The sequence below is a fragment of the Desmodus rotundus genome, chromosome 3 (assembly GCF_022682495.2).
Source record: "Desmodus rotundus isolate HL8 chromosome 3, HLdesRot8A.1, whole genome shotgun sequence".
In the NCBI taxonomy this organism is placed as follows: Eukaryota; Metazoa; Chordata; class Mammalia; order Chiroptera; family Phyllostomidae; genus Desmodus; species Desmodus rotundus.
In genome coordinates, this window is record NC_071389.1 from 26,239,447 (window position 1) to 26,253,550 (window position 14,104).

The 14,104-nt window shown below is 43.3% G+C and overlaps 1 protein-coding gene across 2 annotated transcripts; it reads left to right on the top strand.

Moving 5' to 3' along the window:
- Positions 1–1,219: 1,219 nt before the first annotated feature.
- Positions 1,220–7,199, top strand: EXO5 (exonuclease 5). 2 transcript variants are annotated; one of them, XR_008426438.1, is made up of 2 exons: positions 1,220–1,328; positions 1,896–2,388. XR_008426438.1 is itself a non-coding variant. In XM_024554638.3 (2 exons), the coding sequence occupies exon 2, from the start codon at positions 5,724–5,726 to the stop codon at positions 6,852–6,854; it is 1,131 nt and encodes a 376-aa protein (XP_024410406.2). In that variant the 5' UTR covers positions 1,223–1,328; positions 5,696–5,723; the 3' UTR covers positions 6,855–7,199. The 2 variants fall into 2 exon arrangements, 1 of the variants encoding a protein (XP_024410406.2); XM_024554638.3 differs by lacking the exon at positions 1,896–2,388 and adding an exon at positions 5,696–7,199 and having other exon boundaries at positions 1,223–1,328.
- The last annotated feature ends 6,905 nt before the right edge of the window (positions 7,200–14,104 follow it).

The window sequence follows — 14,104 nt, forward strand, 5'->3', positions numbered from 1 at the left end:
CCACTGGGAGCTTTGCCACTGCATGTAAGTTTCTCCTATTAAAGCTCTTATAAATTTGAATCAGAATCTGTCCTGAATTTAGACTTTGGGGCTTTCCCTAACACTTAGCTTTTCATATTTAGGTCTTTAATCTTTCTGAAATTGATTTTTGTGATGAAGTCAGACAGAGGTCTCATTCTGTATACATTTAATAAGGACACCCCATTGTCACAGAACCTCCATTGAAAAGACCATCTTTTCTCCGTTGCTATGCAATTCCACCTTTGTCGTAAAGCACGTTTCCTAATATGTGATAGAACAGTGAAGAACAGTGAAGAAAGTGATTGTCATAAAGGCCAGGCTAGTCGTTTCCTCAGGAAGGAGGCGTGGGAGTGTATTTGGGAAGGACCTGGAACTTTTTTATTTTTGCTCCAATGATAACATGTCTGCTCAATAATTACTTACACTTATCTTGATTTTATATTTCAAAATGTAATTGTGTAATATTTCCCAATAAAAAAAGGTTAATTAAAAAGTAAATAGCCCTGGCTGGTGTGGCTCAGTGGATTGAGCACTAGCCTGTGAACCAAACGGTCACTAGTTTGATTCCCAGTCAGGGCACATGCCTGGGCTGTGGACCAGGTCCCCAATGTAGGGGGGAGGGGGCACCCTGACTGGCAACCACACATTGATGTTTCTCTCTCTTTCTCCCTCCCTTCCCCATATCTAAAAAAATAAATAAAATCTTTTAAAAAAAGATTTAAGAAAGTAAATAGAAAAGAGAAACACATTGATGAGACAAGCATGAAAAGTGAGCTCGTGACTGTTCTCTCCGCTGGGAAAGCTGGTGCGAGGTGCAGAGGGGGATACATCATCTAAGGTGGCAAAGCAAAGACGCAACACTTAACGGACTGAGGGCAGGCGCCCCGGAGAAAGGGACGTGCTCACATCTTTCTCGGATGCTGGCTTGGCACTAACCAGGAAACCCCGCCAGAGTGGGAACTTCCAGGTCAAGTGACAGCGCAGCCCCATTCCCAATTAAACCGCATGCACAGCCAGCGGCGCGCAGACCGCACCTGCAGGCAGCCGAGGACCTCCGCGCCGGTACCCTCCTGTGCACCGCAGCTGGAGGGACTCCTGTCGGCGCCGCAGCATCGCGAACACTAGGCGGCGCCCCGAGGCCTCTGGGAGGGGCGCGTTCCGGGCCTGGTCTCCCCGCAGCTTTCTGCGCACGCCAGAAGCGAAGGGCTCCTGCGTGCGCACTACCGCTGCTCGCGCGTCCAGTCCCGGAGCAGATACGAGGCCGCGGCGGAGCCTGGTGGAGTCCGGGGTTCGCCGGAGTATCCGAGGTAAGGGGAAGGCCGGCGAATGGTGGTAGCGGATTGAGGGGCTGCGTTTTGGAGTTCAGGGGTCTGTCCGCGCTTTTGCCGGGTCCCCCACCTTCCTCCCGGGGTGGCAGCGGCTCCCGTAGAGCGGCTCGTCTCGTCTGCCCGCGCAGGCCAGGCTCCTGTGGGCTCTGGACCTTTCACCCTTCCGGAGGCCAGCGACCCCTTGCTGTCATTCCCGACTCCTCCAGGACACTGCAGGAAGCGCTCAGTAAACTTTAGGGCATGCATGGAACTCCCGGGGAGACCGTGGGTTGGGGCCAGTAGAATGGTACCCCTCGAAAGCAAACGTTTTCGGAGCCCGGAAGTCCGGGCTGCTCCAAACCAGTAGGATGCCGGGGGTGAAGGCAGTGGTAGTTCCTTAAGCAGCAGAACCCATCAGAGAAGAAAACAGCCTCTGTGTGACCTGAGGTCTCTGCCTGAGCTTCTGGACCACGCTTGGGACTGGAAGAGGGAACTGACTGAGGAGCTCCTGGGGTGGGAGTGCGGGGCGGAGGGGGCTCGGTTATTTTTTTATCCTTTTATTTGAAGGGCGCAGAGAATGGATGGAGTAACTGCATCCAGGGTATGGGGAAAATGAGTAAGACATGGAGGATTTCCCCCTGGAGAGAGGCAGGCGTTACCTACGACCTGGGGTGGGCTAGGGTTTGTAAAGTGTGGATCAGAGAGGAGGAAACGCCACAGTGTGAGGGACTGGGCAGCTGAGAAAGGACTAGAAGCCCCCGTTCTGCCACGGCAAAGCCCAGGTTCTAATCTGGATTCTTCAATGCAGACCTGGTCGTTCAGAGCTGCTTTATCCTCCCCCAGCGTTGTCAGTTTGCATTCTGCCTTTCCCTGTGAGGAGGAAAGTCAGCCACGTCTCAGGCGAGTAGTTTTCCTCTCTCCTAAGGTTTGATGTCATTTGTCAGAGGGAATTGACACACCATCTCTTCCTTGGGAAGGGAAGAGGATCCACGTTTGTTGAGTGCTAATAGGTATACTATTTTATCCCCCAGTTGTTTGGGGAACTGAGCACAGTTGGAAGGAATACTCTTAATTTTAAAGAGGTATCAGTAGCCTCAGGAAAACTTGCCCAAGAGTGCTCCTAAGGCGAGTAGCGTACTACCAAGTGCTACTGATTTAGGGTCACGTTCAGAATCAGGATCCGTCAGATCCCCAGATTCTTTGACACTATGCTGGCGTTTCCCACATATCTCAGTCCCTTGCCACCTGATGATTTGTGTCATGTCTATGTACTACTTTGATTGTTATTCTCATATTTTAATTTTTTACTATGTTTATTTAAAACAAACTTGTCCTAAGAAACACTATCTATGAAGTTATCCATTAGATGGATTCTCTGATAGCTCTACATTTATCCTAAGATGCATGTAAAAATGTTGTTGATCAAGATACCGTGTGAAATCATCTCGCATCGAAAAGACTCCAACCGCATTTTGGGGTGCCGTGCACTGCCTCACGCTCTTGCTGAGATTTTTTCTGCATAGGAAAGTCCAGGCAACACAGCGGAGTCTCAATTGTCCATCCGGGATGTGCTGTTTTCTTTTTTTAGATGAGTAATTCCACAGAGAATGCACCTCCCCCGGCCCCCTTTGTGTCTTTGTCACAAAACATTTCACTTGCCTGTTCAGGCCTACCCTGTTCTCAATGTTGTATGAAAAACCAGCAGAAGGTCCATACCTCTCCAGAGCTTACTCTCTCTTTGGAGAGTTAATACATAAACATGAGCTAATCTAAAACAGTACTGTCCAATGGAGCTTTTTGTGATCAGGGAAATGTTCTCCATCTGTGCCTGATAATGTGGTACCCACTAGCCACATGTAGCTACTGAGCATTTGAAATGTGCCTAATGCGAATGAGAAAATGAGTTTTAAGTTTTATTTAAGTCTAAGTTTAGCCACCTGTGGCTGGTAGCTATATATTGAACAGCCCAGGTCTAGATACTTGAAATAAAATATTTTCAAGGTCAGTTAATTTGGACTGAGTGCCCTTTCCCCACGCGGAGGGAACCCCAGAGTATACATAGTTCATTGTCATTTAACTTTAGTTTCTTGGCGGAGGGTAAAGATGCTCTCTCCAACCTTCAGGGATTTCATGCTCCAAATCACATACCTCATTTTGAAACTCTCATCATTTAAGGCCCCTTTACAGTTTAAGACACTTGCACAAATGTCCCGCTTCTGTGTTTTAATACTATTCAAGTGTACCATTTTTAAGGCGTCAGTTCTTAAGCTTTAATCCTGGAGTTGGTGCATTAAACTTATTCATTGCTTAGTAGAATAGCAACGAGGAAACTTGGCTCAGTTACCTCAGTCAGCTTAAATTCTGTGTCAAATTACTCATTGTTCTGGCACCTAAAGTCAGATACCAGTGGACTGGTCATTCCTTGTTTTGTTTTCTCGTTATGCAGGGTTAAATAGGTGAGGTTAGGAGGAAGGCTTAAAAAGAGTATCTTCACCAGATAATCTGCCTAGTTTCTTTCCTTCTTTTTTAAATTTGCCTAGCTTCTTAAGATTAAGAGTACATGAAAGACAAAGCAATTAAACGAGATGTGTGGTCTTTGTTGCTGGTGTAAAGAAAAGCTTTCCAAGACATTTTAGGGCAGTTGGAGAAATTTGAATACAGGCCAGAGTGTTTAGGGAATTATTAATTGTGTGACATGTGATAATGGTATTGTAGTTAATGTGGGAGGATGCACATGTTTGAAAAAGCGGCTGGAGTATTTATGTTTGAAGTGATATGATGGCTGTAGTTTACGTTAACATAGTTCAGCCAAAAACCCCACAAAACCCCACACATGAATGAAGCAGATATAACAACATGTCAACAGTTGTTTATCTAGGTGGTGTGCACATGGGTGTTCATTGCCCTGTTCTTTCTGTTGCCCTGTATGTGTGAAATTTTTCATAGTAAACACTTTTAAAGTGTCTGTCCTATGGTAGAATAGTGAGATACTGTATGTGAAACACTTCTTTCAGTGTCTAGCACACAGTACCTGCCCAATAGATATCATATAGACAGGACTATTTGAATAATGCTTATTGGCAGATATTTTCCATGACTAGCTACTGTCTTGTGGAGGGAGAAAATAAAATGTTAGGAGGATAATTTATAAAGTCAGTAAGAGTAGCCCTGACAGGTGTGACTCAGCTGGTCGGGCATTGTCCTGCAAAGCGAAAGGTTGCCAGTTTGATTCCTGGTCAGGACACATGCCTGGGTTGAGGCTTCGACCCTAGTTGGGGCACATAGAGACGCAACCTATTGGTGTGTCTCTCTCACATTGATGTTTCTCTCCCTCTCTTTTTCCCTCCCTTCCCCTCTCTCTAAAAATAAATAAAATCTTTTAAAATAAATAAATGAATGAATAAAGTCAGTAAAGTGAAAGTAAAAAACCACCAAGAACCTTTCTTCTTGCCATTTCCTTAACATATCTCAAGTATAAAAAGCAACCGATTTCCACATGTCTCTGACCATTTTCTCTCATTACTTCAGGCTGTTACTTTGTGTATGAGTAGATCTGTCTGTATCTATAGTTAGTCTTTACATTTTGTTCCTGCAAACTACATTTAAGAACAGTCATCATAGAGCTGTTTTTTCTCAAGGAACAGTTTGCAGTTGAGATTTATTTTCATAGTCAAGAACTTCGTATCAAAGGAATTGTAGGCATGATCCATGTAAACTGTCAGACATTGTTCCAACATTTACAAAGATCTGTGTTTACTTAAAATAGTGAAATAATGTCCCAAGTCAGTAGGTCTTTGAAGCAGAAAAGGAAAAACTCAAGTCTTTTAAACTAAGAAATTGATGGCAAGGAAGGTGATTTACTTAATCACACATAATATGCTAGTGCTAGACTCAGGAATAAAACTATTTTGCACTTAAAAATTGTTTTCAAAATTTCATTTATTTACTTTTAGAGAGAGGGGAAGGGAGGGAGAAAGAGGGGGAGAGAAATATCAATGTAAGAGAGACACAACGATAGGTTGCCTCTCACCTTCCCCCAACCAGGGACCTGGCCCACAACCCAGGCATGTGCCCTGACTGGGAATCGAACCAGTGACCTTTCAGTTTACAGGCTGGCACTTAATCCACTGAGCTACACCAGCGAGGGCTTAAAAAATTTTTAAGTGTTCATATATGGATGATACAAGGAGCCCTATTATTGTAAATTGTACTTGTAATGAAACTCTTTAGCATTACCAATTAGTTGTAAACAAATAGGCTTAAGGACTATAAATAAATAGTCATAATTCTTTTTACCTCATTGGAATTTGCAAGTGTTTTTGAGAATTTTTTTTTTTAATAATGCATTTCTTTAACATGATATGCAGGGCCTGGCCCGGTCCAGAGCTGTGTGCCATGGCAGAGACTGGGGAAGAGGAGACGGTGTCTGCAGAGGCCTCAGGATTCTCAGACATGAGTGACTCGGAGTTTCTGGATCTGGAAGATAGCCCAGAGTTGAGTGCTTCACTAGGCAAGCCTGGCCCTTCTTCTGAACTCCCTGGGAAGGATGGCAAGCTCATAAGCTTACCAAAGTGGGAAAGAGGGTTGGCTCTCTCATCACCCATGGAGCGATTCCACCTTAAATATTTGTGTGTGACTGACTTGTCTGCTCAGAACTGGTGTGAACAGCAAATGGTATATGGCAAGGAGCTTCCTGGTTCCTTGGCACCTGAGAAGGCAGCTGTTTTGGACACTGGTGCCAGCATCCATCTAGCTAGAGAACTGGAAGTTCACGATCTTGTGACTATCCCCATCACCAGTAAAGAAGATACTTGGGCAGTTAAGTTTCTGAATGTGTTATCAATGATTCCTACCCTGCAGTCAGGAGGGCACATCAGAGAGTTTCCAGTGTTTGGAGAAGTGGAGGGTGTGCTTCTCGTTGGAGTGATTGATGAGCTGCACTATACAGCCAAGGGGGAACTAGAACTGGTTGAACTCAAGACACGCCGAGGCCCTATGCTCCCTCTGGAAGCTCAGAAAAAAAAAGACCGTTTTCAAGTCAGCCTGTACAAATATATCTTTGATGCCATGGTACGAGGGAAAGTGACTGCTGCTAGCCTACTTCACCACACAAAATTGCATCCAGAAAAGCCACTGGGACCTTCAGTGCTGAAGCATGCCCAGCAGGGAGGCTTCTCTGTGAGGTCCTTGGGTGACCTCATGGAGCTGGTCTTCTTGTCTCTGACACTGTCTGACCTTCCTGTCATTGACATTCTGAAGATTGAGTATGTCCATCAAGAGACTGCTGCTTTGCTGGGTTCAGAGACTGTGTCCTTTGGAGAGAAGGAGCTGAGAAATAAAGTGCAGCACTATATGGCCTACTGGGTGGGCCGCAGAGAGCCTCAAGGGGTTGATGTGGAGGAGGCTTGGAAATGCAGGACGTGCAACTATGCAGGTATCTGTGAGTGGAGGAAGGGCAGTGGGGTGCGCGGCTCCGTGCTCGTGCCCCAAACCAAACAAGCCACACGAACAGAAGGTATACCTTAACAAACTTTGATCCGTCCTGCTCCTGATGTACTCAGCAGAGTAAAAGAGGACCAGTCTCTGAGCTTAACTTTCATGGAGAGTGTTCTTATTTTGGTTCTTTTCATATTTTCTCAACCTCTAACCACTGAAATCTAGGTCCAAGACTCAGGTGAGTGGGAGACATCTGGGATTACACTGTACCTGGAGCCTCACCGTGGATTGCCACGAAGACAGATGCTCATCATGGCCGGAGCAAAGCAATCATTGCTTTCCTAAGAAGACTCCTTAGTTTCTGTTAAGTCTCTTCCTTATTTTTTCTCAATCAAGGCTTTCTACATTTTATTAATAAAATGAAATGAAACACTGTCCAGGTCAGGTGATTGATACATTTTTCCCCCATAATCTCAGTCCTTTAAAGGTGACCACTACAAATGGTTGTGTGTATGCTATTCTAAGGTTTTAAGTACATATGTAAACGTATTTCTGGATTAGTGGAATTTTAATCATAGTAAATGTGGTCAAAGAAATAAGGGAAAATGAAGCAGGACAGGAAGTCATAAAATGAAAATGTTAGATATGAAAAATATACATGAAGTAACATTTACACTGTGCAATGCAGTATTACCACTCCTAGGCATGTGCTAAGGGAAACTCTTAGAACAAGAATAGATGTTGTAGCACTTTCACAATAGTGAAACCTACACCTAGAAACCACCCAGATGCCCATCATCAGAAGAGTGAATGAAGTGGAACAGCAGCCAAAACAAAGGACATGCAACATGTGGATGAATCTTAGCAGCACAGTATTAAGTGAAAAAGTGAGTCTCAAGAAATTATATATGGTATACACCTTTTTCATAAAATATACAACAGAAATAAAAACGTTAAAGGAAGATGTAAAGACAGTGGAGAGGAGTTTCAGTGTATCTAAGAAGGCAGTAGAGCCCTTAGCTGTAAACATCACCAAAGAGGCTGGAGGAAAGAGTAATATGGGCATCACCTAGAAGGTGAAGGCTTGTTTATGGAGAAACTACTAGAGAATTGGCAGAAGTAGATAGACGGGGGAGGAGTTGGCAGGGGCGGGGTTTCTTTATTAAGTGGAAGGCCAAGAACCCGCAGGACATGGTGAATACTGTTACTGTAACTCCCTGTTATGCACGCACTGGTAAAGCCTGGACATGTATAGGCGATATGACAGGTTACCTCTGGAGGCCTTCTGAGCCACACGTACTCTTTTCTTATGGACAGTGGGAATCTTGTGATAATACTTCCACTTTACTGAGTGAATGTTATGTGCCAGGCACTGTCCTAAGCCCTTTTATGATGAAATCAGTGTATTCATTATTATCCCTGGTGAGGGAAGTGAGGCTTAGTAGGCTTGTAAAACTTGCCCAAGATCCCACGGTTCAAAAGTAATAGACTATAGCCTAGATATGTCTGACTGCAGTGCTTTGCTCTTAACCATTGTGCTGTAAGTTTTCCCTGCTGTCGTTAAGCTTCATGCACTGTATGTTACTCTAGGCCCTAGGAAGTTTGAAATCAAATCGGGGGCATAGTCAACTAGACCTCATGGAATAAACAGTATTAAGCTAGTGGTCTTCAAGAGAAAAACTTGCTCGGGGCTCTGTAGCATCTTATTTATACTAGAAGCTGTAAGAAGAGGAAAAGGACAAAATCACTTGGTTTCAGACAGTGACCCTGTCAGGATTCAGCAGTTCTGTAAATCAGTAATTTGATTTACTCTCAGAAACAGATCAAAACTCCAGAAAAAGAACTAAGGCATGAGGAGATAGCCAACCTATCAGATACAGCGTTCAAAACACTGGTAGTCAGGATGCTCACAGAAATGATTGAGTATGATTGCAAAATAAAGAAGTAAAGGCTATGCAAAGTGAAATAAAAATAATACAGGGAACCAAAAGAGAAGGGAAGGAAACTAGGATTCAAATCAATGCTTTGGAACAAAAGGAAGAAATAATCATTCTTCCTTCGGAACAGAATAAAGAAACAAGAATTCAAAAAAAAAATGAGGAGAGGCTTAGGAACTTCTGGGACAACTTTAAATGTCCTAACATCTGAATCATAGTGGTGTCAGAAGGAGAAGAGGAAGAGCAAGAGATTGAAAACATTTGAAAACATAATGAAGTAGAACTTCCCCAATCTGGCAAAAGAAATAGACTTCCAGGAAGTCCAGAAAGCTCAGAGACTCCAAAAGAGGCTGGATCCAAGGAGAAATACACCAAGGCACATCATAATTGTATTACCCAAGATTAAAGATAAAGAGAGAATATTAAAAGCAGCAAGAGAAAAGGAGACACTTTCAAAGGAGTTCCCATAAGACTGTCAGCTGATTTCTCAAAAGAAACCTTAGAGGCAAGAAGGGGCTGGAAAGAAGTACTCAAAGTCATGAAAAGCAAGGACCTACAACCTAGATTACTCTATCCAGCAAAGCTGCCATTTAGAATGGAAGGGCAGATAAAGTGATTCCCAGATAAGGTCAAGTTAAAGGAGTTCATCACCACCAAGCCCTTATTGTATGAAATATTAAAGGGACTTATCTAAGAAAAAGATCAAAGCTATGAACAGTAAAATGACAACAAACTCACAACTATCAACAACTGAACCTAAAAAACAAAAACAAAACAAAACAAAAAAACTAAGCAAACATCTATAAGAGGAGCAGAATCACAGAAATGGAGATCACATGGAGGGTTATCAGCAGGGAGGGATGAGAAATGGGGGACATGGTACAGGGAATAAGAAGCATAAATGGTAGGTAGAAAATAGGGGGAGGTTAAGAATAGTATAGGAAAAGGAGAAGCCAGAGAACTTATATCTATGACCCATGGACATGAACTGGGGGGGCGGGGGGAGATGCTGGAGTGGGGGGGCAGAGGAGGATAAAGGGGAGGAAAAATGGAAAATAGGATAACTGTTATAGCATATTCAATAAAATATACTTTTAAAAATTGCCAAAATAATAGTGGTTAAACAAACTAGAAGTTCATTTTTTTTTTAAAGATTTTATTCATTTATTTTTAGAGAGAGGGGAAGGGAGGGAGAAAGAGAGGGAGAGAAACATCAATGTGTGGTTGCCTCTTGCACACCCCCTACCTGGGGTGGGGGTACCTGGCTTGCAACCCAGGCATGTGCCCTGACTGGGAATTGAACTGGGAACCCCTTGGTTCGCAGGCCTACACTCAATCCACTGAGCTACACCAGCCAGGGCTCATTTCTTTCTTTTGAGCAAGATAGTCACCCCATGGTGTGACATTCCATGGTGTCAGGAGCCCAGGTTCCTTCTGCATTATTTCTCTATCATCAACAGGTATCTTTATACTTAATAGTCCAAAATGTGAGCCCAACCTCCAGTCGCCCATTACATATTTGGCATAGAGCTGAAATAGGAAAAGGGCATCATTTTAAGGACACCTCCTAAATTTGCATCAGTGCTTCCACTTCCATCCCATGGCCAAATTTGGTTACCTTGTTGTATGAAACTGCAAGGGAAGTTGGCATATGTATTTTTTTTTTTTTTCTGGGAAAGCATATACCCAGACAAGAACTGGAAATTCTATGAACTATAAAAAAGGGAGAGTGGATATTGAGTGACACTTACAATGTCTGCCCCATTGAGAGTTTCAGGAACAGAGCTGGCAATTTTTGCTTTGCTAGGGACCCTAAACTCTTGGGGAAAAGAGGAAGAGATGAACACGACTAGTCCTTAATTGGTCCCCACAACCCATTGTGGCACCAAAATGTGTTAGAACATTTCTAGTTTAAGGCTCATAATTTAAAAAATCTGACGTCATCTGATAGATGGAACCTGGACAACTCTCTGCCTTGCATATTCTGGGGCAAAAGCATCAGGTTGAAAGGGTCGAATTTGATAGAAATCCATTGGAGGCGTGTAGGAGGCGGATCCTTGAGGCCATGATGTTCTGGGAGAAGATGAGAGCAGGTTTGAGAGGACCCAGCCAAGAGATTCAGTTCTGGCCCTTATGCTGTATGTAGTCTAGCAGAGAATACAGTCAAGTAAACAGGCAACGACAGAGCCATGTGACAAGAACTAGTATAGGGTGGTACACGATAGTAGAGATTCACCAAAGGAAGTCTACACCAGACTGGCGAGGTCAGGAAAGCTTTCTGGTAGACTGCTGAGACCTGAACAGAGTGAATAGCTGGGCTGAGAGAGTTTGAGCAATAATTTTTCAGGCAGAGAACGGTTATGTGCCACAGTCTGTCAGATTTAGAATGTGGTGGCTTCAAGGATCAAAAAAGTTTGTCAAATTTAGATAAGGGAAGTGGGAGGAGATGAAGCTAGAGAAGTAAGCAGGGTACAAATTATTTAAGACCTTAAAAATCTTGTTTAATATTTTGGGGTGAGAGTGGCTGAATTCTTGCCTCTTTACCCCTACTTCTCTCTCTTCTTTTCAATTTTCAATATTTAAAAACTTTATTGTAGTAACATACATAACATTTAATCATTTTAACCATTTTAAGTGTACAATTCTGTGTTAAGTACATTCACGCTGTTGCTTGATTAACTGAGTGGATGATGGTATATTTATTGAACTAAGAGAAGTGCTTGTTGGAATGGGTGGGAGGAGGAATTAAGAGTTTAGTTTGGCTGGCATGTGTGGCTCAGTGGACTGAGCACCAGCCTGTAAACCAAAGGGTCTCTGGTTCAATTCCCAGTCAGGGCACATGCCTGGGTTGTGAGCCAGGTCCCCAGTAGGAGGCAGAGGAGAGGCAACCACACATTGATGTTTCCCTCCCTCTCTTTATTCTTCCCTTTCCCTGTCTAAAAACAAATAAACAAACAAACAAATTTTTTTAATAAGAAGACTTTAGTTTGGACATGTGAAGTTGGAGGTGACTTTTAGATATCCAAGGGGGAGATTTAAGGTGGCCATAAGGAATTAGGGGTATGAAGTTCAGGGAAGAGGTGAGGGCTGAAGATAACAATTTGTCAGTCATTGTCAGGTAAATGGTTTTCAAAGCCATGGGACTAAATCAAGTCATTCCATGGAAAACTACAAAAAAGAAAAGGCCCAAGGCCAAACCTTGAGTATCCCAACATTTGGATGTGGAACATGGGAAGGGTATTCAGTAAAAGAAGTAGAGAAATAGTCTTCGTGAGGTGGGAGGAGCTAGTTCTTGTGAGATGTTCCAGCAACCTCACAATGACTTTATTTCAATTTTGTTGAATGCCCCGGAGGTCACATGTGATGAGGACAGGGAGTCTATTTCATTTTCAACCGGAATTTCATCAGTAACTTGACAAGAGCAGTTTCAGGAGAGTTCTTAGGATCAAGAAGTCAATTACAGTGGACTGAGGAGAAAAGTGGAGGTGAGCAAATACAGGCAGCAATTAGAAACAACTTCTTAGAGAAATTTTTCTGTGAAGGAAAGCTAGGAAATGGAGCAATTGCTCAAGTGGGCTATAGGTCAAGAAAGGACTTTTTAAAGATGAGACGTAAAAAACATGTCTTTATGACATTGAAAATGCTAGTCAAGTCCATGGCTACTAGCATCAAATGGGCTCTTAATGCTGTCAGCAACAGAATTACATTTCCTTAATCCATTCACTCTTTCACCTTCCTGAGTAACATTGAAATCTCATGTGTCATTGATGATATATCTTTATTTTACATACTACTGTGAAAGAAAGATACCAGTTAAATGGTGGCATGCCGTCACTTGTAAGACAGCAACTTCACAGATGCTGACATATGGAAAAAATTGTGTTAGAGTCAATGTAATACAGTATTTCTTACGGTTTCTCTCCTCCAGCCTCCAATGCCTTTTTCCCATCTTCACTTTCAGTTCTCTATTTCACTGAGAAAGTAGAAGCACTCAAAAGAGGATATCCTCATCCTCCCACCACCAAATCTGTCCGCCCACCTGCATCTGTACCTATGAACTCTGCCTCCCCTTCTATTTTAAAGGATGGATTGCCCACACTCTGCCAACTGATCCTTCTGACTGTGTACTGGCCTCCATCCCTTCTCTCTGCAAGGACTTTCTTCCTGCCCTGTCCTGTCCCTCTGTATTGGCAGTTTCCCCCTCTACTGTGTCATTTTCCTTCCTTCCTTCCCTCCTTCCTTCCCTCCTCCCTCCCTTCCTTCCTTCCTTCCTTCCTTCCTTCCTTCTTATTTTTTAAGATTTTATTTATTTATTTCTAGAAGAGGGAGAAAGGGAGAGAAACATCAATGCATGGGCGCCTCTCACGCACTCCCCACTGGGGACCAGGCCTGCAACCCAGGCACATGCCCTGACTGGGAATTGAACCTGCGACACTTTGATCTGCAGGCCAGCACTCAATCCACTGAGGTACACCAGCCAGGGCTACTGTGTCATTTTTATTAGGGTACAAATGTACCGTAATTTCTTAATTCCATCTTTAAAAAAATTCTGGACCCATAATTCACATAAAGACAGCTTTATTTTCCTGCTCATCTTAAAGAAGCAAAACTTAAAAGTACTGTCTATACTTGCTTTCCCCACTTCCTCTCCTTCCATCCTTTCATCCCACTTTTTCCAAACTTCTGCCGCTACACCAAAATAGCATTGCTAATTCAACTTTCACATTGCTAATTCAATGATCAATTCTTAGTTCTCACCCTAGCTGATACATCACCATTAACACAGTAGATCATGCCCTTCTTCTTGAAACATTTTCTTCCCTTGATTTTCAAATCCAAACTCTCCTACTTTTCCATCTACCTCACCATTATTTCTTCTGAGTCTCCTCTGCTGGGGCTCCTCTTCATCTCCCTGACTTAAGCTACAATATTGCTGGAAGCAACTGAACTGAGTCAGGGTAAGTTATTCTCTTACATACTGCTGATTTAGATTTTCCAGGGATGTGGACTCCGGCTTGAGGGGACCGTGTACTGTGGCTGCAGCGAACAAATTCACACGGACTGCAGAAGTCCTGTGGAGAAAAGGGACAGCATGGCCGCTCTCTAAGTGAGAGAGAGGACCCCAAACCCTGCCTGGACAGGCTTTTATTGCTTTTCTGGGCACATTACATTGAGGATGGTCCTCATTTACTATGCACAGGTTCACTGTAGGTGATTACCTTTTACAGATAACAAAGGAAAGAATGTTGCTAATCACTTCAAAGAGAAGGATGTTGCAGATCAAGGGGAAAGGTGGTTGAACTGGTTACACTCCATACTTGGGAGGTTTAGCTCACATTTTAGGAAGTTACTTTAAAGATGTGCAGTAAATATTTGCTGCCTCAATCAAGGGTGAGGGAGTTT